The 24,901-nt window shown below is 33.9% G+C and overlaps 4 protein-coding genes and 1 long non-coding RNA gene across 9 annotated transcripts; 2 read left to right on the forward strand and 3 right to left on the reverse strand.

The window, feature by feature from the left end:
* Positions 1 to 1,399: 1,399 nt before the first annotated feature.
* On the forward strand, positions 1,400 to 7,276 carry AIF (Apoptosis inducing factor). Of its 2 annotated transcripts, XR_014925778.1 has the most exons (13): positions 1,400 to 1,878; positions 2,377 to 2,687; positions 2,806 to 2,863; positions 2,951 to 3,102; positions 3,171 to 3,301; positions 3,403 to 3,578; positions 3,651 to 3,842; positions 3,926 to 4,116; positions 4,214 to 4,466; positions 4,548 to 4,696; positions 4,785 to 5,039; positions 5,125 to 5,326; positions 5,604 to 7,276. XR_014925778.1 is itself a non-coding variant. In XM_085487379.1 (12 exons), the coding sequence occupies exons 1-12, from the start codon at positions 1,794 to 1,796 to the stop codon at positions 5,194 to 5,196; spliced, it is 2,025 nt and encodes a 674-aa protein (XP_085343505.1). In that variant the 5' UTR covers positions 1,400 to 1,793; the 3' UTR covers positions 5,197 to 5,517. The 2 variants fall into 2 exon arrangements, 1 of the variants encoding a protein (XP_085343505.1); XM_085487379.1 differs by lacking the exon at positions 5,604 to 7,276 and having other exon boundaries at positions 5,125 to 5,517.
* LOC114946680 (protein broad-minded) lies at positions 4,977 to 10,345 on the reverse strand. Of its 2 annotated transcripts, XM_085487378.1 has the most exons (9): positions 9,783 to 10,345; positions 8,596 to 9,587; positions 8,180 to 8,517; positions 7,909 to 8,105; positions 7,400 to 7,819; positions 6,959 to 7,278; positions 6,212 to 6,389; positions 5,910 to 6,125; positions 4,977 to 5,821 (listed from the first exon to the last, which is right to left on the reverse strand). In XM_085487378.1, the coding sequence occupies exons 1-9, from the start codon at positions 10,263 to 10,265 to the stop codon at positions 5,702 to 5,704; spliced, it is 3,264 nt and encodes a 1,087-aa protein (XP_085343504.1). In that variant the 5' UTR covers positions 10,266 to 10,345; the 3' UTR covers positions 4,977 to 5,701. The 2 variants fall into 2 exon arrangements, with proteins under 2 accessions (XP_085343504.1, XP_029179152.2); XM_029323319.2 differs by having other exon boundaries at positions 8,596 to 10,345.
* A 74-nt stretch (positions 10,346 to 10,419) lies between these two features.
* LOC114946681 (TBC domain-containing protein kinase-like protein) lies at positions 10,420 to 14,096 on the reverse strand. Of its 2 annotated transcripts, none has more exons than XM_029323320.2 (12): positions 13,703 to 14,096; positions 13,368 to 13,617; positions 13,053 to 13,281; positions 12,708 to 12,982; positions 12,449 to 12,595; positions 12,086 to 12,368; positions 11,837 to 12,014; positions 11,517 to 11,723; positions 11,185 to 11,444; positions 10,981 to 11,108; positions 10,735 to 10,897; positions 10,420 to 10,669 (listed from the first exon to the last, which is right to left on the reverse strand). In XM_029323320.2, exons 1-12 carry the CDS (start codon positions 13,923 to 13,925, stop codon positions 10,559 to 10,561), a joined length of 2,454 nt encoding a protein of 817 aa, XP_029179153.2. In that variant the 5' UTR covers positions 13,926 to 14,096; the 3' UTR covers positions 10,420 to 10,558. The 2 variants fall into 2 exon arrangements, with proteins under 2 accessions (XP_029179153.2, XP_029179155.2); XM_029323322.2 differs by having other exon boundaries at positions 10,597 to 10,662.
* Positions 14,097 to 14,252: 156 nt separating this feature from the next.
* Positions 14,253 to 23,488, forward strand: Zir (dedicator of cytokinesis). Of its 2 annotated transcripts, none has more exons than XM_085487352.1 (20): positions 14,253 to 14,411; positions 14,836 to 15,013; positions 15,101 to 15,279; positions 15,364 to 15,505; positions 15,588 to 15,791; positions 15,851 to 16,042; positions 16,137 to 16,361; positions 16,437 to 16,711; positions 16,789 to 17,104; positions 17,183 to 17,488; positions 17,577 to 17,782; positions 17,857 to 19,620; positions 19,692 to 19,819; positions 19,905 to 20,167; positions 20,238 to 20,497; positions 20,598 to 21,032; positions 21,189 to 21,541; positions 21,613 to 21,815; positions 21,892 to 22,211; positions 22,290 to 23,488. In XM_085487352.1, exons 2-20 carry the CDS (start codon positions 14,873 to 14,875, stop codon positions 22,348 to 22,350), a joined length of 5,973 nt encoding a protein of 1,990 aa, XP_085343478.1. In that variant the 5' UTR covers positions 14,253 to 14,411; positions 14,836 to 14,872; the 3' UTR covers positions 22,351 to 23,488. The 2 variants fall into 2 exon arrangements, with proteins under 2 accessions (XP_085343478.1, XP_085343479.1); XM_085487353.1 differs by having other exon boundaries at positions 19,911 to 20,167.
* Positions 20,678 to 24,453, reverse strand: LOC146721152 (uncharacterized). Its single transcript, XR_014925767.1, has 2 exons — positions 24,107 to 24,453; positions 20,678 to 20,845 (listed from the first exon to the last, which is right to left on the reverse strand). It is a non-coding gene; the product is annotated as an uncharacterized LOC146721152 (long non-coding RNA).
* Between the last annotated feature and the right edge of the window lie 448 nt (positions 24,454 to 24,901).

The raw sequence follows: 24,901 nt of genomic DNA on the forward strand, positions 1-24,901 counted from the left end.
ATTATTATTATCATCTAAGTCTAAGTCGTTTAATTACTTTTTAGTTTTTTAATAATTAATTTAATTTATTCTAGTCATTTTTATATGAGAAAAATAATATCACGTATACGTTTTATAATGAATTAATATATTTCGGGAACCAAATTATATATTCTTAATAATATAAAAGTGTTCAAAAATTATATTTAACTTTTAATTTTAATTATTTTATAGCAAAGAGTTTCGAAATCTCTTACACACATAATGGTGATTTTTTTTCATCCATATAATTCGCAATTAAGTATATATGTTAATTATTAATTTTAATAAAATAAAAATTAAAATTAAAGGTCAAATATAATTTTTAAACACAAATATATTAAATTAATTATAAAACGTATACCTATGATAGTATTTTTCTCGTACAAAAATAATTAGAGTAAATTAAATTAATCATAAAAGATTAAAAATTAATTAAAGAATTTAAACTTATATTTTATATAATAATAATAAAACATTTTATTACGTCAAACCGTCGTGAAATAATTAAATAAAATTTGCTTAGTAAAAATAAAAGTTACGTCAAAGTCAAGTTTTCTAAGCTTATAAAACATTTTATTAAAAAACAGATTCAATAAATATAAGTACATGTTATATATATACTTATATTTATTGAATCTGTTTTTTTTATAAAATGTTTTATTATTATCATATATAATATAAATTATTTAATTATTTTTTTATTTTTTTATGAGTAATTTAATTTGTTCTAGTTATTTTTGTACGAGAAAAATACTATCACGCGGGTATACGTTTTATAACGAATTAAATATATTTATGTTCAAAAATTATATTTGACCTTTAATTTTAATTTTGTATTTTATTAAAATTAATAATTAACATATATACTTAATTGCAAATTATATGGATGAACAAAATCTCTATTATGTGTGTAAGAGATTTCGGAACTCTTTGCTAAAATAATTAAAATTAAAAGTCAAATATAATTTTTGAACACTTTTATATTATTAAAAATATATAATTCGACTCTCGAAATATATTAATTCATTATAAAACGTATACGTATTAGTATTTTTCACATATTAAAATGATTAGAATAAATTAAATTAATTATTAAAAAACTAAAAATTAATTAAACGACTTAGACTTAGATGATAATAATAATGAAACATTTATTAAAAAATAATTATAATAGGTCAGGTTAATATTTTATTTATTTATTTATTTATTTATTTATAACATCATAAAATTCTGTCCTTTCCGAAATACGCGAACGCTACGAAAAGATAAATCTCGTACATGCCGCCGGACGAGTTCATGAGCATGAGACGCTCTTATCTTGGGAACGTATTAATAGTTACTGCATTGACCGCTACTACGATATGGCGCTGAAATCAGTGAGAAATGCTGGTCTCTCCTTCATCCAGACCTTTGGCGATCTGTCTATTAATCTGTGACATATATACATACGTGAGACACACGTGCGTACATATGTATGTACCTCGTGGTGTGTAAAGTGGCTCTTTATTAAATTCACGTGTCTCGCCGACCGGCTCCCCGCTGCCGCATCGCATAAAGAGCCAGCTGTCAAACTCCGTCAAAGGAGAGAGACGGCTCGGACGAGGAGGAGCTCAGGTAATGGCGTGTCGCATGGCGAGCATCCTTCCGGCGAGCGTTCTTCCGGTCGAGAGCAAGAGCAGCCACAGCCAGTGGCTGAACGCTCAAGGCAGCAGCTGAGAGAGAAACGTCATCACCATATTGCGTAAGGTCGACGGACGACCGGCCCGGCGAAGATGTTCGCATGCGGTAGAACCATTGGCCGACTGCCCACCAGACTCACGCACGCGAATCGGTTCTATCAATCTGTAAAATATATCGGTACGTATCGACGCGGATTGTATCAATGGGCTTCTGCCAGCTCTTTCCTCGATCAGCGGCTTTTGAAAAAGCGATCCCGTCTTTCCCGCCCACTTTGTGATTTACGCTCTCTTGACGGGAGAATTTTGTCTATTTTTCCGGTATTTTGTTTATGTCATACTTGTAAATTTGTGTACACTCTAATTATATATCCGGATTTAGGATTGTTTACAATTTGCACGGCGTGTCTATTTTCAAGCGATATAACCTAAAAAAGTATGCTTGCTCTTGTAGATTAATTTGTATCGCATTTTTTCATGTATACTTTACAGATTTTTAAAAAATAATGAATAAGAGCACAATACTACATTTTATGAATTATATTTTTTACCATCTTTAATTTATTTTTCTGATATAAATAACATTTTTTTATAAGAAATATTTCTCATAATTTTTCATAGTATTAATTGATTAATATTCTCTTAATCAGTTTACTAAATATATATATATATTTTTTAGGGGTTGTAAATATTAGTAACTTACGCTATAGCAGCGATGCGAGCAATAAAAAATCTCAAAAGCCACGAGGTACCACTATCAAACCGGAGGAATGTATACCTGAATCTAGATATTCCAAGTCACAAAAAGTTGTTCCTCCTTGCGAAACAGGACCTAATGCATCTTGTCCAACAAAGCAAGAATGCAAGTTGAATGGAGATCAGAAACAACCAAATGATAAAGGCTCAGATTTTGGGAAAAATGGAAAATATCAATTTCGCTATTGGCATCTACTTGCTGCTTTGCTTGTAACAGGAGTTGCAGCATACAAGGTAGTACATCACAAAAAATTTTAAATAATTAATATAAGGATATAGTTTAATTAATCTTATTTTACTATACAATTTTTTTAAATGTTATGTTTAATATTTTTTAATATATATTTAATAGATATCCTCATCATCTTGGTGGAAAGATGAAAAAGCAAGTCAAAAAGGCAAAAGTAAACGTAAGTTAACTTAAAAATTATTTTTATTTTTTTATTATAATATAAATATCAAATTTATTATCTATATATATTATTTATTTAATATAGAAAAAAAAGAAGGAAGGAGATTTAGAGAAAAAGTAAAAGTTCCAGCAGAATCCAAATTGATACCTCAAGAAGTAACTTACTTACTGATAGGTGGAGGAACAGCTGCATTTTCAGCATTTAGAGCAATTAAATCTAGAGATCCCAAAGCTAAGGTATATTACGTAATACAAAATTAAATTTTTTTTTCTTTCAATTTAAATAAATAAGAATTTTTGTTCAGGTTTTAGTTTTAGCAGAAGAAGACGAATTTCCATACATGAGGCCACCCTTGTCCAAAGAACTTTGGTATAACACAGATAAAGAAACAACTGCACAATTACGTTTTAATCAATGGAATGGAACTCAAAGAAGGTAAACTTTTCTAGATTTAACCATATGATTTTTCAGCAATATTATTAATACAATTATATTTCTTTTCGTATTTATACAGAATTTTTACATTTATTTCATAGTATATTTTACGAACCACGGGAGTTCTATTCAAGTGTTACCCATCTCACGGAATCTGACAAGGGGGGAGTTGCTGTAGCCATGGGTTGGAAAGTAACAAAAATCGATGCTGTAAATAAAACTGTGGTTCTCGAAGATGGTCAGGAAATAAAATACAACAAGTGTCTCATTGCCACTGGTAAATTTTTAGTGACAATTGAAATCTCAATTTAAAATTGAATTTTTCATATGTAAATATATTTTTTTACAGGTACATCGCCGAAGAATCTGCCAATATTTGAATCTGTTGAAGACGAGATAAAAGACAAGATTATAACATTTAGAACAAAGAATGATTTTCTCGATTTGGAAAAAAGTGTCTCTAATTCTAAATGCAAAAATATTGTGATTATTGGTGGAGGATTTCTCGGTTCAGAACTCGCTTGCGCGCTTGCTAAAAGTCGTATGTTTTTTAATTATTAACAGAATAATCAATATATTTTAAAAAATATTTTATTAATTACAAAAGTATATTTTTTATTATAGATAAATCGAAAAATGTTTACCAAATTTATAAAGAGAAGTTTATAATGGCACAAGTATTACCAGAATATTTAAGTGAATGGACTACGAAAAAAGCCGAAGCAGAAGGTGTTCATTCTCTATCTAATACACAAGTTGAAGATTATAGATACAAAAATGGTCGATTGTCTCTCATTCTCACTGGTGGTCGGACTGTATGTTAATATGTTAAAAAATTTACGTATTTTTGATTAATCAAGTATCCTTATTTACTAATTTTATCTACTTTTTAATTTCTTTTTTAACAAAAAGATTGATGCTGATCAAGTGATAGTAGCGATAGGTGTCAAACCAAATACAGATTTGGCAATAACCTCGCATTTAGAAACAGAACCTAAGATAGGAGGATTCCTTGTTAATGCTGAATTAGAAGCGAGAAGCAATCTTTGGGTTGCTGGTGATGCAGCATGTTTCTATGATATCAAACTTGGTAGAAGAAGAGTCGAACATCATGATCATGCTGTCACTTCTGGAAGATTAGCTGGCGAAAATATGACTGGTGCAGGTAATGCTGCAAATCCGAAAATATTTCAAAATATTAAAGTACAAAAATCAAATGTGAAAACATAAATGGATTTCTTTCTAGGTAAACCTTATTTGCACCAATCGATGTTTTGGTCAGATTTAGGACCAGATGTAGGATATGAAGCGATAGGTATTGTAGACTCATCTTTGCCAACTGTTGGAGTCTTTGCGAAAGCGACGGAAGCAAATGCGATTAATGATTCTAGTGAAGTAAGTAGTTCTTGTAATAGTGTAATTTATATCTTGTAAGGCATAACATACTTTTTACTGTTTACTTTTATTTCGTTTTTCTTTTCAGAACAAGGAACAAAAGAAAAATTCAAAGGAATCACAATCTAATGCTCAATCAAAGTCATCAGTGACACAAATCACGAAGAATGTTGATAATATAAATCCAGAAGAAGAAGAAAAAGATATATCTGGAGATAATAAATCAGTGCAGGAACCTAAGAACGAAAATTTTGAGAAAGGTGTTGTTTTCTATCTACGAGATGATGTTGTAGTAGGAATAGTGCTGTGGAATATCTTTAACCGAATGTCTATTGCCAGACGAGTAAGTCTTTCTGTATCTTTATTATAATTTATTGTAATATTTCTGATTTTTATTTGGAGATATAAATTTTATCCATAATTTTTAGGTTCTTGCAGGAGATACAAAATATGACGATTTAAATGAAGTAGCGAAATTATTTACGATTCACGAAGATTAATTATTTGATTAACAAGAATGAGTGACAATATAGTAGGAGATTTTATTAAATGTAAAAAGATGCCCGAATTCCAGTCTGAGATATATTATTGGAAAACTTGCAAACTTGGAGAGCTCGCTGAATTTCGCAGGTATGCGAATTATAAGTGACAGTGCTATTTTATGTTGTATATTTGTACACGAAGATTTCTAAATGTAGTATATACACAAAACGTTTCCATATACGTACAAAATGTACGTTTCATTAGCTAATGCTAACTGAAAGCACACTTATACACATGAAAAAATAAAAGAATAATTTTATTAATTATATATAATGCAACATCAGTTGTTATTTGCTATATAAATATATCTACTGATATATAATTTTCTCAACATAAAAAGTATATAAAATATTTTCCTTTACAGGATAAAGTTTGCTGTTTTATATGTATCGTTAATATACATACATATTTTTCTTTTTTATTATTTTTAAGATACAAGCTAATAAGATACATTATATACAATTATAATTCATCTTCTGAATTCAGATTTTTAGTCATTGCCGGTAAAACTCGATTTCTATATCGTTGCCCCAAATTATCCATGTACGAAATGTAGTTATGACAACGATATTCGTCGAACATCTGTGTATGAAGATGCATTTAGTACAAGTTGTTTTATGATATATTAAATGTAAATAAGTCTATAACTTGATATATTTCATACACGTACCATATTTTCCGGCCACATCTTTTTACTCGTAAAATTCTCCAACAAAGTCTCTTCGCAGTATTGCAAAAGTGATATGCAATAATACACCATATAATCGGAAGGGTACAAGATGCAAATTGCAAAAAAGTGAACTATTTCACTCCATGGAAGAATTCCCCAGAAACATTGCGTTATCATTCTATTGGCTATCATCCACCAGTTCAGACCACAAACATCCTTATCGTTTAAAAATTAGAATATTATAATTTTTTTAGATGATTAAATTTGTTAAATGTGATAATAATTGAAAATAATTCAATCACCTTTAATCCATATTTAATATGTGGAAGCTCGATATCAACCATGGTTTCTAAAACTTGCATAAAAGTGAATTGCGAACTAGTATTCTCATTATTCTTTTCGTCAATAACTCTGCCTAATTTTGGCCAAAGGAGCAATGTCGATGGAAATTGAATTAATTGCATAATAAATGTCTTGCACCTGTAATATATAAATTATTGTTAGTGTACTAGTCAAGAGATATAAGTAAGGGATTAGACAATTGAATGAAATGGCTCAGTGACAGAATGTTTATTTGATATATAAAAGAACCCAGGTTCAAGTCCTTAGAAATCTTGATATTTTCCTTAAAAATAAAAATTTATACTTATTATCGTATTATATGGTAATAGGTCGATGACGAAAAATAAACATTCGAGAGTCAATGACCATGGAATCATTGACTCGGTGAATATCAAGTTTTCAATCTGAGACCTGCCAATGATGATATATGACTAGCTTGAGTTAATCATGTTGACAGTTTAGAAAGTCTTGTTCGATCGTCTATAATTCTTCGTAATTAATATGTTACAGGAGATTATCGATTGAATGAAAATGTGCTACTAGACCATATGGGAAATTAAAAGCTGTCAAATGATTAATTCGCGGGTCATCTGAGGCTTAAATTTTTTATTAATTATTTTTAATTTTTAATTAATAATTATAGTTCATTAATAGTTAATATTTTTTCTTTGATGAAAAATGAATTATTAAGTGAATGTATTACATACTTGTCTAAATCTTCATCACAAATAATAAACACTGTTGCCAAGAACCAGTCGAAACCTTCGAATCTGTTCGGTTTATTGTACTGTATAAATATGTAAGCAGAATGAATGAATTGTTTTAAATTTTTCTGATTATCGTCAGTATTTTTTAAAATCTGCCGTTGTTCAGCATAATTCAAAGCAAGATTAATCGCGTGTGTATCTTCCGGAAGCCAATAGTCTGCATCATATGTTATATTTTCTTGCCATTCAAACTGTTCTACCCATTCCGCAGTTGGGATAGCTTTGTGCATTTGGTTCAATAAATTCGTCATTGCTGAATTCTAAAACAAAAATGATTTTTTTCCTATTTAAATCCTTTCCTATCAATTCGTAATTAAATTGCCTACTTCAAATTTTAATGTTATTGTACTTTAAATTTTTATTTTATTTGCGTAAAATTACCTTCATCGGACATCGCGAGGCTTTATGAGCCGCTCTAACTTGCGATACCCAACCAATATCTAACAATCCGGGCCTCTCCTCCTGCAGCATGTCATTTAGTTCTGAATCACATTCCGCAACTGGAAACTCTATCATATCTGCGTATATCGTGGGAGGTGGAAATTCCGAAAATAGTTCATATTCGTCCAATGGTACTGTATGTTGCTTCCTATTATATGTCGTGTAGTACGATTTCAGTAAAATATTATGTCGCAAAATGCTAGAATCATCAATTATATATTCTTTTGTCGTTTCTGGCTTATCAACATCAATATCTTCATTCTCTATCATAGTTTGCTCGTAATCAGTTTCTTCGTCGGTTTGCTCATTGCGAATTTCAATTATTATTGTGCTCTCCTTCTGAATATTTAACAATGCTACCTAAAACAGTATTTATTATCCACACATACATATATATATATATATATATATATTATTTATGATAAATTTTTATACGTAAAATATATTACCTGAAAGTTTAACGAGTTTATTAAGTAGACACAAATGTCTATGTTCCAAATCACTACATTCAACGACAAAAGACCTAAATAATGATAACGTGAATTCTCATTTAATACAGCTTGCAGTAATTCAGACAAATTTGAAGGATAATCCTTTTCTTCATTGTTATCTAATTCACTGTCATTCATCATAAACGCGGCAAAACCTGTTTCATTATAAAACCACATGTTAAAAATAAATATACAAGGCATATTGCAGAGTGGCTTTTGAATTATTTACAGTTAAAATTGAGGGAAAACAATGCAAGAATATGTAAAAATTCATTGATGTTTTCTTTGTCCCATGGATCATAAAAGCATGTGGGATCTTCCGCGTTTGCGCAAGTTTGCGACAGTAAAGTCGATAGAACGTGGGGTCCGAGATCAGCGAGCACGTTGTAGCCTAAATCGAAATAACCAGCGGACGAGACGAAGCTGACTATGTCGGTGGAGCTCCAGGTCGCTCTTAGAGGAACGATTAATCCACGAATAAGTTCTTCGAACACCAGTTTCTCATTGACGAGCGCTTGCAAGCCGAGCGGTATCGATACTATTTTTAATAAAACCTTTTTAACAGCACTAGAATATATTTTTATAAGCAATTTAAATTAATTTATAAATTTAGAGATCTATATAAATTTTTCTTCTTTTCATTACCTATCAAATTGCTGAATTTTATTCTCGTTCTCGACACTCCATTTGTTTAATTTCTTATAAAAGCTAGCAACAGCTGGATAAAATTGCGTTTCTATCTGCTCCTGCGCGGCTTCGTAAACATAAATAACATCGAATAATTTCTCTAATAAACTAAATGAGCTAAGAATACATTCTGTACTCATTATGGAAAAGGGTTGTTTTATTAAATTCGAGGCATACTGTATCACAACTGTAACTGGGCATTTTGATGGCGCGTTTTCAGAACTTGCAGAGTGATCTTTGCAATGCTTAATCAAGAATACTGATCCGTCGATCGTATCCGCCATATGAGAGATAATGTTCAATGTATGCGGCCAAATTTTTATATCGTTTGCAGGAACAGACGTCAAGTGGCATAATGCGACGTGATAAAATTCAGCATTGTACAATATTACTGATATATTGAGAACATTTTGCAAAGCACTACAGGAGGTATCGTATACCCCACTTGACGCTTCCTTTGCTAATTTATTTAAGGATTTTAACAGTTCTATTAAGAAATCAGCGATGTCGAACGGCGTCTTCAACAAATTCTCCGTGAACAATGTTCTGCTCGCCTCATAGCTGCAAAGCTGCGAGACGAAAACCAAACAATGCAGATAGGTTGCAGTTTCTATCGTATTCCCGGAGATACGCAGGTCATTGCTCTCATCCGTGATAGATGCGGACAGGGAACAGGGTGTTTCTTTCAGGCCATGATTGACGCATTCGACAACGTTCTGCAGAAACGTTGGGGACTTGGCCAAAGCGGTGACGAAAATTTTCCTCATGGAAAAGCTATGAAGCCATCGCTTGCTCCATTTGGCCTGCGGCTCCAGTATCGAGATTATATTCAGCACATTTAAGGTTTTAGGTTGCAATTCATTGCCAAAGCTGTGCGTACTGAGAAATAGTATAAATTGCTCGATGATTTCTTCTATAGTCTTGTCGCTGTGCCTAGTATTCTTCAACATCTGTTTTTGATAATGAATTATCAGATACATTATGCAGAACAATTTCTCGTGCAGGAAGAACTTGAAATTAATTCCGGAAATTAGAGTAGGCAGAGTTTCGCGCATCTTCTGCGAATGATATTGTGTGTCGAACGCATTCAATAGATTGCCATAGATACTATGCAATTGCGGATAATTCAGCAACTTAGCGTGTACCTGCATGCTAGCTTCAAATATGGCTCTGCTATCATCCGTGAGACCATCCAACAACGTCTTCTGGAGAACGTCCCAGTGCGAACTGTTATTTACATTGGATAATTCAATTTTTAATAATATTTCGTAGCCGGCCAGTCTCACATGAACCAGTTTATCGCGACTAATTCTATCAATGATACAACTATATTCTTCACCGTTTTCTTGCGGAGAAGCCCAATCATCCGCTGTGAGATCACTGGTAAAAGAAAGTGATGATTGCGATCGCGATGCAGCTGATGAAGGTTTTATCGCTATATATTGCTCATCAATTACCTTCTTCATAGAACTCAATAGAGTAGCCATGTCTTTCGAACGTGTGAGCTTATAAGCGATATCGCCAGGTTCCTGCTCCTTATCTATAGCGCTTTGTATGGTTTTCCCAAATTCCTTTTTTAAGCATTTCCTTAGCCATTTCTGAAGATCCGGTGGCACATTCTTTTCCATATTTATTTATCTAAACACTAATGTTGTGTAAGTAAAATTAAGCAAGTGCAAGGAAACGCACGGTGTCTAGCTTCCATAGTTTTGACATTTGTTGTCATAGCAACCAGACATATACGTGACAGTACGTGAAAGATATATATCACACTACACTATATACGGTAAATGTAAACTATTTTATAACAAAATTATACAGCTTGTACATATATGTTTTATAGAGCATATAATATCAATTATATTGTATTGAGAAATAAATCTGAGTATTTTATACACAGTAATGTAATTACGTAATTCAGTTAACGTGCTGCAGGTACTATGATGTTCGGAGATTTGGATCGTAATGCATTAATTCCGCCTTGCAGAGAGCAAACTCCTACGACGTTGCACTTTACTAAAAAATCTGCAAACTGTTACAGAGAATATGTTACAAAATAAATTTCTTTTCATAATTCCTTCTTATAAGATTACTTACCAGCGCGTTATTTTGATCGTGCGGTCCAATAATTACAACAACGCTATTTTTATTATCCATCAACGGTTTTGCGTGCGGTCCAAGTGTCTCGATTTGAGTTTGAGACAACTGCACACTCGTAAATGGAATATTAATGCTACTCAGAATAGCACCTCTTTCAAACCTGTTAAAAATGATCAATGTTAAAAAAAAGATGATAATAATCCTTAATTAATAGAATTGTTATTAACCCCTACAAATACTCACTGTATATTGCTACGTACGTCGACTGCTATAATTTTACTCGGCGAATTGTTGTAGAGATTTAGAAAATCGTCTACACTTATCCTCGGCATTTTTTCAGTTCCCGTTTCAGGTTCGATCCAATTTGCATCCTGTAAATCCAATCGGTAATATGTAGAAAATTAAAATAATAAGATATAGTAAAGATTAGTAAGATTGTTACTATACCTTTGCTGTATTATATTGATGTTTTCTATATGTGATGCTGGCGGGTGTATTTTGATACATCGTCATAGAATCTTTAACGCACAGTTCTATATCAATCTCTGGCAGATCAGAGAACAGAAGAATGCATTCATTAAAACCTGACATTAATAAGGAGTCTCTCAATTGCTTCAATATCGCAAGTCCAACCAAAAGAGGAAATGACGAGTCGCCCAGTAATAGTTTATCCCACAGATGTAATATTTTATGCAGTGGAAATACATCTGAAATATTAATAATCTTTATTATTGACAATTAATAGAGTGCGAAAGGATCGTAAAAACAGCGAAACTTACGTGAAAACATTGTTAGGAACCACGGTATCGCAAAGAGTTCTGGTACAAAATTTATGGATTTTAGATGATTCGCCAACTGGGGATCGTGGAATGCAATAATTTGCGAAAACTTGCCTAAATATTCCTGTATCACTGCCGAGTTGTCTTTTAAAAAGAATTTATGAAGATATTTCGGTATAAAGGCAGAAAGACACGCGAATGCTCGGGCTAAAATTTAAATTAACATTCACATATTATATAATATATAAATATATACATATAATATATAATATTAATAATATACAAATTAAACAACTATAATGCGTATCGAATAATTATACCTTCGTTATTAAAATTTAAATAAAGAAAAGGCGCAGTCAGCGAATCGAGTCCTTGCCAATAAACATAATGCGCATTATTTCTGACCCATGCCTTTAATAATCTCTGTAATCGTTCGTGTCCAGCACCAGACGACAGTAATTCGCTATACTGATGACATCTTGGTATGTCCACCTCTATCTGACAAATTATCAGTGAGATGCATTTATATAATCGAGTAGCGTTTTTTTTTAAATATACAGCAGTCGTACCTGCCGATCAGTGTGAGTGGGTGTCTCCTTGTCGATCATATCGTAACGCTTCTTTATGTTACCGGTGATACCGAGCAAAGCCGCCCATACCGCACCTCTTACTGGAGGTGGTATATCCTTGTGTGCCTCCTCGATAATTGCCTCCTGAGTAAGTGGATACGCCTGCAAGAGTCTATCAAATAAGACCATCCTGTAAAACTGGTATTCCGTGTCGCGTTCTCTTATAATTAATGGCAACTGAGATGCAGCATTCGTCAAGTCTTCCTGTGCCTGAACTCGCATTCTGCAATATAATGTATTTGTAATAATTCTATAACATTAAAATAAGTATAGGATTGAATGAAGACGAATCTATATACTGACTGATTTGTCAACCAAGGATAATTTGCTATATACGGAATATGAGCTAAACGCTGGCGAAGAGTCTCCATAGGAACCTTCACGATCCTTGTATCGAGTAGGCTGGCGGTATCCCTTTGGCCAAACATTTGGCCTAGTAATATGACTAAGCTAAAAAAGAAAATTTAATATTGAATATTTAATCCTATTTGAATTAATATTTCAATAATTATCTAAATATATTATTATCTACATATATATATATATATATATATATAATTACTTTGGAATAGATAAAATAGGTGGTCTTGATCTAATGAGACCTTGTTTTTTTAATTCCATAGTAATATCTCCACCAGCCAACTGCCACAAATAATACAACTCGTCCATTTTTCTAATAATAACATTTTTATAAAGATTTTCTTCTTTTTCCTGTGCATTTTTCATTAAATAATCTACAAATATAGGTAATTCTAACAATTCTGCTGGAGTTTTACGTTTAATAGGATGAATTTGTAAACACGAATCTACAAATTCCTTTAACTCTTTTGACAACTTCTATAAAGAAATATGTAATATTAAATTATAATTATACTATAATATTATCAGAAAATGAAGAAATCCATACTTCATAAATGTGGAAACAATTGTTTTCCCTGGCAAGACGTTCGAATATGCTGGTATCACATAATATTAAACTCAAAACTTTTCTTAAACATTGAGATAATTTCACACCAGACCAAATGGATTGTCCCAACAACTGTTCCGCTATAATCATTCCTAGTGACCATGAATCTACCTTAGCACCACTTAGACTAGGATTTAGGAATACTTCTGGTGCTGTATATTTTGGAGATCTAATAAAAAGAATATTATTTGAAATTGTTTATCAAACAGATAAATTTACAAAGTTATATTGATAAAAAAGAATATTTTAAAATACCCAATTGGAAAGGAGACATTCTTTCCACCATCTGTCATATAATATAATCCATAATTATATAGCTGGACATCATTATTTCCCTTAATCAGAATATTATCCGGACTTAAATGTCTATGTACCAGATCTAATTCATTCATGTGTTTTAGTGCCAAGAGACATTGAAAGGCTATCTTGATAATTTCTTCTGTACGTAGATCATGTTTGGTGCTTAATGGGTCTCCGCTGTACTCTGAGACAACCAGTACTCTTTCTGTAAATACAAAAAAAATTATACATATATACAGTATGTATAAATAAATAATAAATATATAAAATTGTGTTACATTGAGACTAACCATGCTTGCTTCTAATTATATCCAGATAGGGTGAGAGATGAGGATGATAAATGGTCTTCGGAAATTGTGACTTCCCATAAATAGTTATGGAATTTGGTGTGAGTGGTAGACCATTGCTGCCGCAAACTTCTACTGGGTGACTTTGTGCAAAGAAAGTCATGCCTCCCAAGCATCGCTCTTCATTTTCCAAAAGTGCAGGGCACATGTTTGTATAATTATACATAAAATTCTCAAATTATTTGTGCCAATTCCACTGTTCTGGCTCCGTTGTTTTGTCACTCATAATTAATGCAAAGAGAATTTCATACATCCTTTATGACATAGGTGGAAGATCCGCCTCCTCTGCTCATCGTTTACAGCTGTCACTCGACGAAATAATATACATATATACATATATATATCAACATAATTGGCAACGACATCGGTATGTCAGAAATTAATTATATTAGAGTATGATAACAATGCCAGGTCTCATATGATAATATACCAACCACAATGGTAAGATGCAAATTCAAGATAGAGACTGAATGTCGCTAGTATAGGATTTCTATTCTGACAGAAGCAAAAGCTTCAGTCAACGATTTACGTCAATTTACGTCAAATACGTCAAATACGTCAAGATTTGAAGAAAAGGAAAGAAGAATAGTACTTCCTTCTCTCTTGCTGAATCTCGATTACTTTTAATCATCCTCGATGAATCCAAATTAACGTAAATATATTCTCTAAATATAGTCATGTTTTGTGATGTGCATCCTTTTAGCACAATTGCACAGTTTCTACTTTTTCTGCAACTCTCACAATCCCTATTAATATTAATCATTATTTTCTAATTATTCTTATTTTAATTTCTACATTTATTATTATTATAATTTATTGTACATTTGAGTTAATTACTTTTGAATCAAACAATCAACTCAAGTAACATTTACATATGTCAAAAAATAATACAAAAATATTACGATTAAAAATATTATGCATTGTTTTGCTCCAAAAAATTGACGTACTGAGAAAAATAAATGTGTAATAAAATTATTGTTATTACACTAGTAGTTATTAAATTTAAGAGTTCAAAAATGATATCTAGAACTTCGTTGATAAATATGTATATATTGATTAAAACTCTGTTGTTACAGAATTTCATCCTCAGAGTATTTTACCGGGACATTTATAATGTCTTCGGTCCAGCGTGCATTTGCTCACAAATTAAACAAACAACATGCTGCTGATGTGAGACGGCAGATTGCTACTTCTACTTCCTATTCACGTGATTTGTCAAAAAGTGGCAGCAGTGTATCAGGATTTTCTTCCACGGTGTGTAGGCTTTCTTAAAAATCTTAATATTATATTGCTCATTTTGAAGTAAATATCTATTAACAAAAATATTTTATTTCGATACAGATGTCCTTATGTGAGGTGCTAGAACCACTTGATTATGAGGAATTCTTAGCACAACACCAATCTGTACTGGACCGTGATCCCTTAAAACCAATATTAGATTTTCCACCAGGAGATGTTGAATTGAGAGTTGTAAAAAGGAAAATTCGAACAGAAGAGCCAGTAATTCCACATGAATCACTGTAAGCAAAATAATCGTAGTGTTATTAGTACAATTAATTATTTAAAATCTAGCTTTTATTTTGTTTGTAATATCTGACTTTCAGAGACACTGTGTCACCTTATGTAAAGAGATGTATTGAGAGTTTTACTTCAGACTGGATGGTAATACATCGTAAATACAAAGGAAGAATCTCGCCAATTGCTAGAGACAGATTGCTTCAGGATACACCTAAACAAGATTTCGAGGTATGCTGGAAGTGAAACTTAATTTATTTATAAATGTTTATAAATAGTATTTAAGAGTGAGAAAGGAATTTATTTGAATTAGGTAGATCAAGAAGATACAAATGGCTGTGGATCACCAAACGAGGAAGACGATTTATCCAATTGCGGAGACACTCCAAGAGGATCTTGGGCAAGTCTGGATTTGCGGCATTCGCAGCATGATCCGCTTTTGCCGAGTTTATTAGATCGTGTCTGTCTCGAGACGATTGATCAGATGAACGAACAAAAGAGATTGGAGGATCGACAGGTAAATAATTGCAACATAGCAAGTTTGTAAACGTTATTTTGATCAAATAATTGTTTTAGGAAGCTTTATTTCCGCTTTATGCCCCTCCGACATCTTCTGACGACGAGTGGCAAGAAATTAGTGTTGCTCCCGAACCTACAGAGCCTTTCGCTCACAAAATTCTCGTAAAATGTTTGCAATTAAAGTTGGAACTGGAAGTAGAGCCAATATTTGCGAGCTTCGCATTGTATGATGCTAGAGAAAAGAAAAAGGTATATATATTTTTTATAACTTAATGTCACAGAGTTTTACGAATATCTGATATTAATATAAATTATTATAAATAATTAAAAAATAAATCATTAGGTGTCGGAGAATTTTTATGTCGACATGAATTCCGAAGGATTAAAAAGAATGCTTGGAGGACACATCGCTTATAGTGATGCGAGCACTTTAGCTAGAAGCTGCGTTCTGAGTATTAACAAACCTAGTCCCGATTTGTTTCTTGTCGTACGGTTGGAGAAAGTATTGCAGGGTGATATTTCGGAGTGTGCTGAGCCTTATTTACGCGAAGATAAAAATAAAGATAAGGTAATAAAATAAGAATAAAAGTTGACGCATTGAAATCAAACAATTTCCTATTATTGCTGTTTTTTTTTTTTATAGGTCAGAGCTGCTGCTGCCGCTGCGTGCGAACGTTTAGGTCGCTACAGAATGCCTCTCGCGTGGACTGCGATTCATTTATCTGGTGTAATTGGAGGCGGTGGCGATGCAGATAGCACTGGCAGTGCTGGTTCCTTAGACAGAAAGTCAGGCAGTTTGGAACAGTGGCGCAAGAAAGTGGAACCGCCAACGAGGCGAGGTTCCTTAGAAAGACGGAGTTCGGACAAAAGACGCAGTTGGTCTCCGGATGATTTTGCCAACTGTCTCGACAGCTTTAGGTTTGTATAATATTTCTACAGCAAGAGAAGGGATATGAATACAGAACAATCTGAATAAAAGCTTGATATCTTTACAGGCCCATTACGTTGACTGTCTCAAGCTTCTTTAAACAAGAAAGCGAACGACTCCGCGACGAAGATCTCTATAAACTTTTGGTCGAATTGCGAAAACCTGGTTCTAATTTGAAACGATTAAAGTGCTTACCAGGAATATTGAAATTGGATCTCAGTCCTAGACCGGAGGAGCTACCTAGGTGTTTGGATCCTGATCTCAGAAGATTAGTTCCGTACCCGGATGAGAAGAGTCGACCAGTTAAAGAGATACTCGAGTTCCCAAGCGAAGTTATTTCACCAGATTTGACTTATCGTAATCTTCTATATCTTTATCCCAAGGTATATATCGAATAAGATTGTTGATAATATATTTTCTGTTAATTGTACGATGTTAGAATTATATTTTATCATTTGTAGGAAGCGAATTTCAGTTCAAGGACTGGTTCAGCTCGTAATATCGCCGTAAGAATTCAGCTTATGGGAGGTGAACAAGAAGCCGATGCACTTACAGCTATCTTCGGCAGATCATCGTGTCCCGAAATGACACATGAGTACTTTACTTCTGTATCATATCACAATAAGAACCCCAACTTTTATGATGAAGTCAAGATGAGATTGCCCGCGGACTTAAGCGCTAAACATCATTTATTGTTCACATTTTATCATATCAGTTGTCAAAAAAAAGCAGAACAACCGAACGTTGAAACAGCAGTTGCTTATACGGTAAATTTCAATCAGTAATTAATAATAAAATTAATGAAGTGAATAATATAATCAATATATTGAATATATAAAAACTGATTATTTGTAGTGGCTACCGCTTTTAAGAGACGGTCATCTTCAATCAGGCGAATTTAGCTTGCCTGCTATGTTGGATCCGCCGCCTGCAAATTATTCCTACATCGCACCTGATGTTCTTCTGCCAGGTACTCGATGGGTGGACGCTCATCGAGGAGTTTTTACTGTCATATTGGAGCCTGTTTCCAGCGTTCATCCACAAGATAAATATATCGATAGGTATAATAATGTATTATATATCTTGCTTTGTTTAAGTGAATTAAAAGATATTTAATATAATAATTTTGTTACAGATTTTTATCGTTATGTGGTTTTTTGGAAACCGGACAAGTTCCGCCTCGCATAGGCGAAGCGGGCATGGAATCGGAATTGAAATCGGCCCTGCTCGAATTAGCGCGTGCCTCGCATTCTGCTTTGGTGCGATCTCTTCCTCAATTACTGGATCAATTGTTGTGTCTTCTCGTGCGACCACCAACCTTGCCTTCTCAGCCGTTGAACGTCGCCGCTACAATTTTCGAGGCTCTAGGTTTACTCGTGCGAAATATCACTAATCTACCGGACGGTCAACTGGATGCACATGGAAGACATGCGCTTTTGGCTACGTACATCGCGTATCAATGTTCTCTGCCAAGTATGTCTAATGGCGGAGGTGTCGCACGAGCGCAGAGTAATCCCGATCTGCCTTTGGAAGATTTGGAAATGGAGATCCATTCGCGTGGATTGGACAGAACCGCGTCGATGCGACAGGAATCCCCTTCGATTAACAGTCATCCTACCAGAAGACTTTTGCACGAGGAGCTCGCCTTACACTGGGTCGTGTCTACCGGTCAGGCACGCGAATTGGCGATAATTCATTCTTGGTTTTTCCTAGAGTTGATAGTACGCTCGATGGTCGTTACAATGTCCGAGACGAGTACTTTGGAAGCTCCACGAAAACTGAGATTCTCGCCACAGTTTTGCGACGATGTTGCGACGCTCGCCGCTGCTTTGACATCCGAGGTGACATCACGTTGCGGCAAAGAAATACGCGTGGCATCTAATTTAATATCAAGCCTTGGTAATTTTTTGTCCGATTTATTGTCCGTGATGGACAGGGGATTTGTTCTGTCACTCATTCGCGCCGCTTGTTGCTCATTGTCGGAGCAATCGATGCACATTTCCGATTCAGCGGCGTTGTACGCTTTGAAACTCGATCTCGTGAGAACCGTATGCTCGCACGAACACTACGTGGCATTGAATCTTCCTTTCGGCACAGGCTACACTTCCGGTTCCGCTCCGGCGTCACCAAGCCCATCGACCGGTAGTTCAGGCAGTCTGATTTCCACCCTCGTGCCCGGGGATAGAGTTAGATTTTCGGAACTCAGTCAAGAATTCAGACAGCAACACTTTTTGGTCGGCATTATTCTGTCTGATTTCGCGAATACCCTGGAAATTCCAAATCCAATGCTGCAGAATAAAGCTATTGGGAGCATACGGCATCTTATGAGTTGTCACGACGCTGATTCGCGATATTCTGATCCTGCAGCGAAAGCCAGAGTCGCTGCACTTTATCTGCCTTTACTCAATATTTTAATGGACGCTCTACCCCAACTTTATCACTGGGATTCCAAAGATAAAAGTGTTTATCCGGATGAATCCGGATCCATCACGCAGTCGGTAGCTTTGGCCATTGCCGGTGGAGCATCGGCAGACACTGCGGGAAATCAATGTCGCGTGTCCTTGAGCTCGGAGGCTACTCGACATCTATTAATGTGTGTCTTATGGGTACTCAAAGGATTGGAGCGAACCGCGCTAGCGCAATGGTGCTCCGAACTTAGTGCAAGACGTATCTTGAGTTTATTGCAAGTATTGAATATTGCTACCGCCGCTTTTGAATACAAAGGCAAAAAAGCGCTGAAAAGATTGCCACCTCAAGCTGCGGTCACTAGCGACATTAGATCGCGGTTGGAAGACGTGATCCTCGGTCAGGGAAGTGCCAGGAGTGAGATGATGTTGCGAAGGAAGGAAAGAATAACTGGCGACAAGTTGAGATGGCGCAAGGACCAAATGCCTTACAGGTAAATAATTAGTTGTTAGTTCAACTGTAATAATTAAAATTATAAAATTACGCATATGATGATTCTTCAAGATCATGCGAACAGCCGGAAGGTAGAGCTGTAGAACAAGATGCTCACATAGAAGGGGCTTTAGCGGCTGAAGCTTCTCTTGTTGTATTAGACACTTTAGAATCTGTAGTTCAAGCTGACGGTGGTGGAGGTATTTATATTTAATAATGTTATATATATTTTTAATCTATATATTTAAATATAAGTTAATTAAATTGTGACTTAAAATTAACTAGGAGCAGTTGTTGGAGCGGTGTTAAAAGTGCTGTTGAGAGCGTTGGCTAGAAATCAAAGTACATCAGTACTTCAGCACATGTTTAATACACAGCGAGCTCTAGTTTTCAAGTATCATAGCGCATTGTTCGACGAGGAAAGCGAACGCTGCGGAGATTTATGCTTAACATTGCTCACTCGATGCAGCTCGCCGTTAAGCGCCGTCAGAAGTCACGCAGCTGCCAGTCTATACTTGCTGATGCGACAAAATTTCGAAATTGGGAATGTAAGCTATCATAGTGATCTCGGTATTAAAAATTACAAAGCGTTATATTTTAAGTCTTTTAATTTTCTAGAATTTTGCACGGGTCAAGATGCAAGTCACAACGTCTTTATCCGCTCTCGTTGGAAGAGGAAGAGCTCCTAGCGAAGGAGCATTACGTAGAGCATTGAAAACAGTGCTGGTGTATGCTGAAAGGGATACGGAGCTTGCAGATACGAGCTTCCCCGAACAAGTCAAGGATCTACTATTCAATCTTCATATGATTCTTTCCGATACTGTTAAAATGAAGGAGTTCCAAGAGGATCCCGAAATGCTGTTAGATTTAATGTATAGGTAAGACGATAATAATCTGACTTCTGTTCAAAAATATAATAAACTGAGAGATATATATATATATATAGTTTATTAAATTGTACATTTATATTTTGTCTAGAATCGCCAAAGGCTATCAAGGATCACCCGATCTTCGACTGACTTGGCTCGCAAACATGGCGCAACAGCACATGGAAAGAAAGAATCACACGGAAGCAGCGATGTGTTTGGTACATAGTGCTGCTCTGGTAGCGGAATATCTTCATCTATTAGAACCTGGTGGCGGCGGTCGGCCTGTAGGAGCCGTCGCTTTGAATGCTGTGACACCAAACGCCTTGGAGGAAAGCGCCGTAGGCGATGATGTGTTGGCTAGAAGAGAAGAAGGACTTTGTTTAGGTCCTGACTTTTCAGAAAGCGGATTGGCAGGATTATTGGAACACGCGGCTAGTTCTTTTCACGCAGCTGGAATGTACGAAGCTATACCTGATGTCTACAGAGTGTTGCTTCCTATAGCCGAAGCTGCACACGACTATAAGAAGTTAGCTAACATTCACGGGTAAGATTCAAATTTCATTATTTCATAATTTATGAAAAAAGATATTCTTTTAGATTTAAAGTACTTAAATATTTAATTAATAATTTATTAATATTTTAATTAATAATTTAATATTTTTTAAAATATTAATTAAAATGTTTTTTTTTAATTGTGTAGCAAACTTCACGAGGCGTATACGCGGGTGGAACAGTTGGCCGGCAAACGCGTCTTTGGGACGTATTTCAGAGTTGGTTTTTACGGTGTCAGATTCGGTGATCTTGCCGGCGAAGAATTTGTCTACAAAGAACCGACCTTGACAAAACTCCCAGAAATATTTTCACGACTCGAGAACTTTTACGCTGAGAGATTTGGAGCGGACAATATAGTGATAATAAAGGATTCGAATCCTGTGGACCCTAGCAAATTGGAATCGGATAAGGCTTACGTGCAGATCACTTATGTGGAACCGTATTTTGAGGCGCACGAACTCAGACATAGACCTACAGTTTTCCATCGGAATTTTAATATAAGTAAGTGACAATTTAGATAAGCTCTTTTATTATTGCAAATAATTTTTTATTATTCACGATGTTATTTTTAGAACGATTCGTTTATGCGACACCCTTCACTCCTGGTGGCAAGGCGCATGGTGAGCTGCGCGAACAATGCAAACGAAAAACAATATTAACGGTGGCAACACATTTCCCATATCTGAAAACTAGAATTCGAGTCGTAGCTCGGAAGCAGATAGTTCTGAGTCCTATTGAAGTAGCAATCGAAGATATACAGAAAAAAACTGCTGAAGTACTTATCTTAATCATTCATATTATTTTGTAATATATTTTAACTCTATTATATGTAATATAATGTATATTTTTAGGTGGCTGCAGCAACTGCTCAGGAACCACCCGACGCAAAAATGTTGCAGATGGTTCTTCAAGGTTGCATTGGCACGACTGTCAATCAAGGACCTGCCGAGGTAGCGGTCGTATTTTTATCTGGTTTACGCGAACAGAACGCGCAGCCGAGCAGATTGCAACACAAGCTTCGTCTGTGCTTCAAAGATTTCCAGAAAAAGTGTCTGGATGCTTTACGACGTAATAAGAATCTAATTGGTCCTGATCAGCGGGATTATCAGCGAGAACTCGAGAGAAATTACCAAAGATTGACTGAACGATTGGCACCTCTCATCGCTTGGAGGTAAGAGATCTTTATTAGAGAAATAAATATACCTTCTTTTTTCAATTTTGTGTTAAATCTTTTTTATATTCACTGTAGCGGACCATCTTTAATTAATAATAATCAGCAAACTATACCGGCAACCTCGCCGCGTTGGTAATGAAACACTGCCATAAATTACCAAAGACAACTGTATTCAACTATTTATCATGTATGAGATTGTCAATTTATATACGGCTGATTCTACTTATCATATTGTGAGAAATATTCGTTGAATCCTTTCTTTATAACAAAGTTAAAATTATTTAAAATTATTTTTTAAATAAATGTAACAGCTAGAAGATTATATCACACATAAATATATTTCTGAATTATTGAATAAATTAATATTTTTTGTTGTAAAAAAGGATAGCAGTAAAAAATTGTTTAGAAATTTACAAATATGTTAATATGAAAGACTTAGAAATTAAATGTTTATAAAACAAGGATTTAGCGTAATTTATTTATATACAGTTTTATATATTCTTATGAGTATTTAAATATTACGATACGCTGTGACTATCACTCTAAATGAATTTAAATATCGAGTATCAATATTTGGATAAATTGTATTTTTTTTAATGATCGATAAATGTGTATATACTACATAATATTGTTTTGTCGCATATCTGCATAGATTACTTATCGGTTTGTGCAGTTATTTATTATTTAATACATCAAAATGTATAATTTTAATGTTGTAAGAAGTAATTACAATTAAATTTATAAATGTGAGAACTTAATATGTTTATCGAGTAAATATTCGAAAAATTAATTAATTAAAAGATTTATTTAAGTTATTGCTATGCATTTTGTAAAACAATTTCATTCTATTTTATTTGTCAATATATATGTATTATATCACGCATATTCATTCATAAATGTAAACCTTGACATTATGCGCGATTATCTTTATATTTTATGAAACCGAGTGCCGAGTATTTTTATGAGAATAAAAGTAGCTTTCAACTAGACTAGATTATATAAAATCTGAATTAGGAATATTTTTCTTTAGAATTTTTCGATTGTATTGATTATAAAATTACATATGACACACTCGGTTCATAAGATGTTAACTTATAAAATAGATAGTTTGTGTGATATTATATATTATAAACGAAAAAACCTTTTTCTACAATTTTTAGATTTATAAGATTATAATTATTATATATTTACAGCACTTTGAGCCTTATGTAAGATCACATTTTTGTATCTCACAATATTGGAAATATTGGAAATATATACAAATTTTGTACGTAGTCAACTTATACTTTTTAAACGATAAGAAGAATGGAGCAGAGATCTTTATTTAATTTCGATAGAGATAACTTTTCATCACTATTTATACATTCTTCTAAACATTCAGTCTCTGCTTATTTATCATCTTTTTTTATTCATTTTCCTGATTTATAATTTTAGAATAGTTATTGTTTTATTTCATGTCTACATGATTCAATTTTCTGTTTATCGAACATTGATTCTACTTTTCTAGTTCGAAAGAAATCAATCAATTTTTTACAGGAATTTAAATCAAAAATATATCTGAAATTAATTTAATGTATTGTTTCGAATAAATATTAAACTTATTTTATTTTTCAGCGAAATCTGAATTGATTTTAATCTTTGGTTTCTTCTCTTCTCATTATGTGTTCCCGGAAAAATCCACCTTACTTAAAAAAACTGATATTATCAGCTTCAAAACGCGATATCATTCGGAAGCACTTAAATTCACATGCATCGAGCGGAAATAATAATGATACAGACGTAAACGGAGAAACGGTGAATACCTCGGCTCGACGTGAAGAAAGAAGACGGAATAAAATGTCGTAACGGAGGCGAGAGGGTTCCATATTGGAGGTCTCAGATAAAAGGTTTACCTTTGAACTCGGGATGAGACTTCTCGAAGGATTTTCTCGAGGAAAACTTTGATCGCGTTAAGAGATTTCCTTCAGGGTACCAGCGAGACCGCGTTGCGGAAAATTCTTCGGAAGTATTCTCTCGCGATGCGGAATAGAGCGAAGGAGGAGAGAGAGAAAGGGAGAGGTCGATGGCGCAAGGCAGGACAAAAAGTATTATTCGAAATTCCGTCTCTCGTTTTTCCGCGGCATTCGCGTGGCTTCACGTGTGCGATGGCTGGAAATTTCTTTCGTCCTTGTTTATTTTGTCTACGGTCCATTTAACTCTCAAACGCACCAACCATTTTCTCTCTCCCCGCCTCTCTGATTCCCGGTCCATTTTACGCTCACACTCCTGTTGCGTGTCACTCCTGTCTTTTCGCTTCTTATACTATTTTGTTTGCTAGTCTATTTTTTCCGCATCAAAAGTCGCTGTGTTTGTTCGTGTTAATCATCATTATACTTCTCATTCATCATTTCCTTTCTTTATCATATGTGTGCAGTAGATTTGTCTCTAAATTATCTGTTTATTTGTGTGAAAAATTGCTGTTTTACATGAAAAGAATATTAAATATAATATATATTATCTTATTAATCATATACGTTTATATATGTAACAAATTTATTTCTAAATTAGTTTAAATTAAATATAACAAGAAAATATTAAATATTATAAATAATAAATTTAAAAATATCAAGAAAAGATTAAGAAAGATTTTAATATACACATATTTATATTAATGATCAATATTATAAAAAGAATATATATATATATAT

The sequence above is a fragment of the Nylanderia fulva genome, unplaced genomic scaffold (assembly GCF_048542155.1).
Source record: "Nylanderia fulva isolate GAGA-0341 unplaced genomic scaffold, ASM4854215v1 Scaffold54, whole genome shotgun sequence".
Taxonomy (NCBI): Eukaryota; Metazoa; Arthropoda; class Insecta; order Hymenoptera; family Formicidae; genus Nylanderia; species Nylanderia fulva.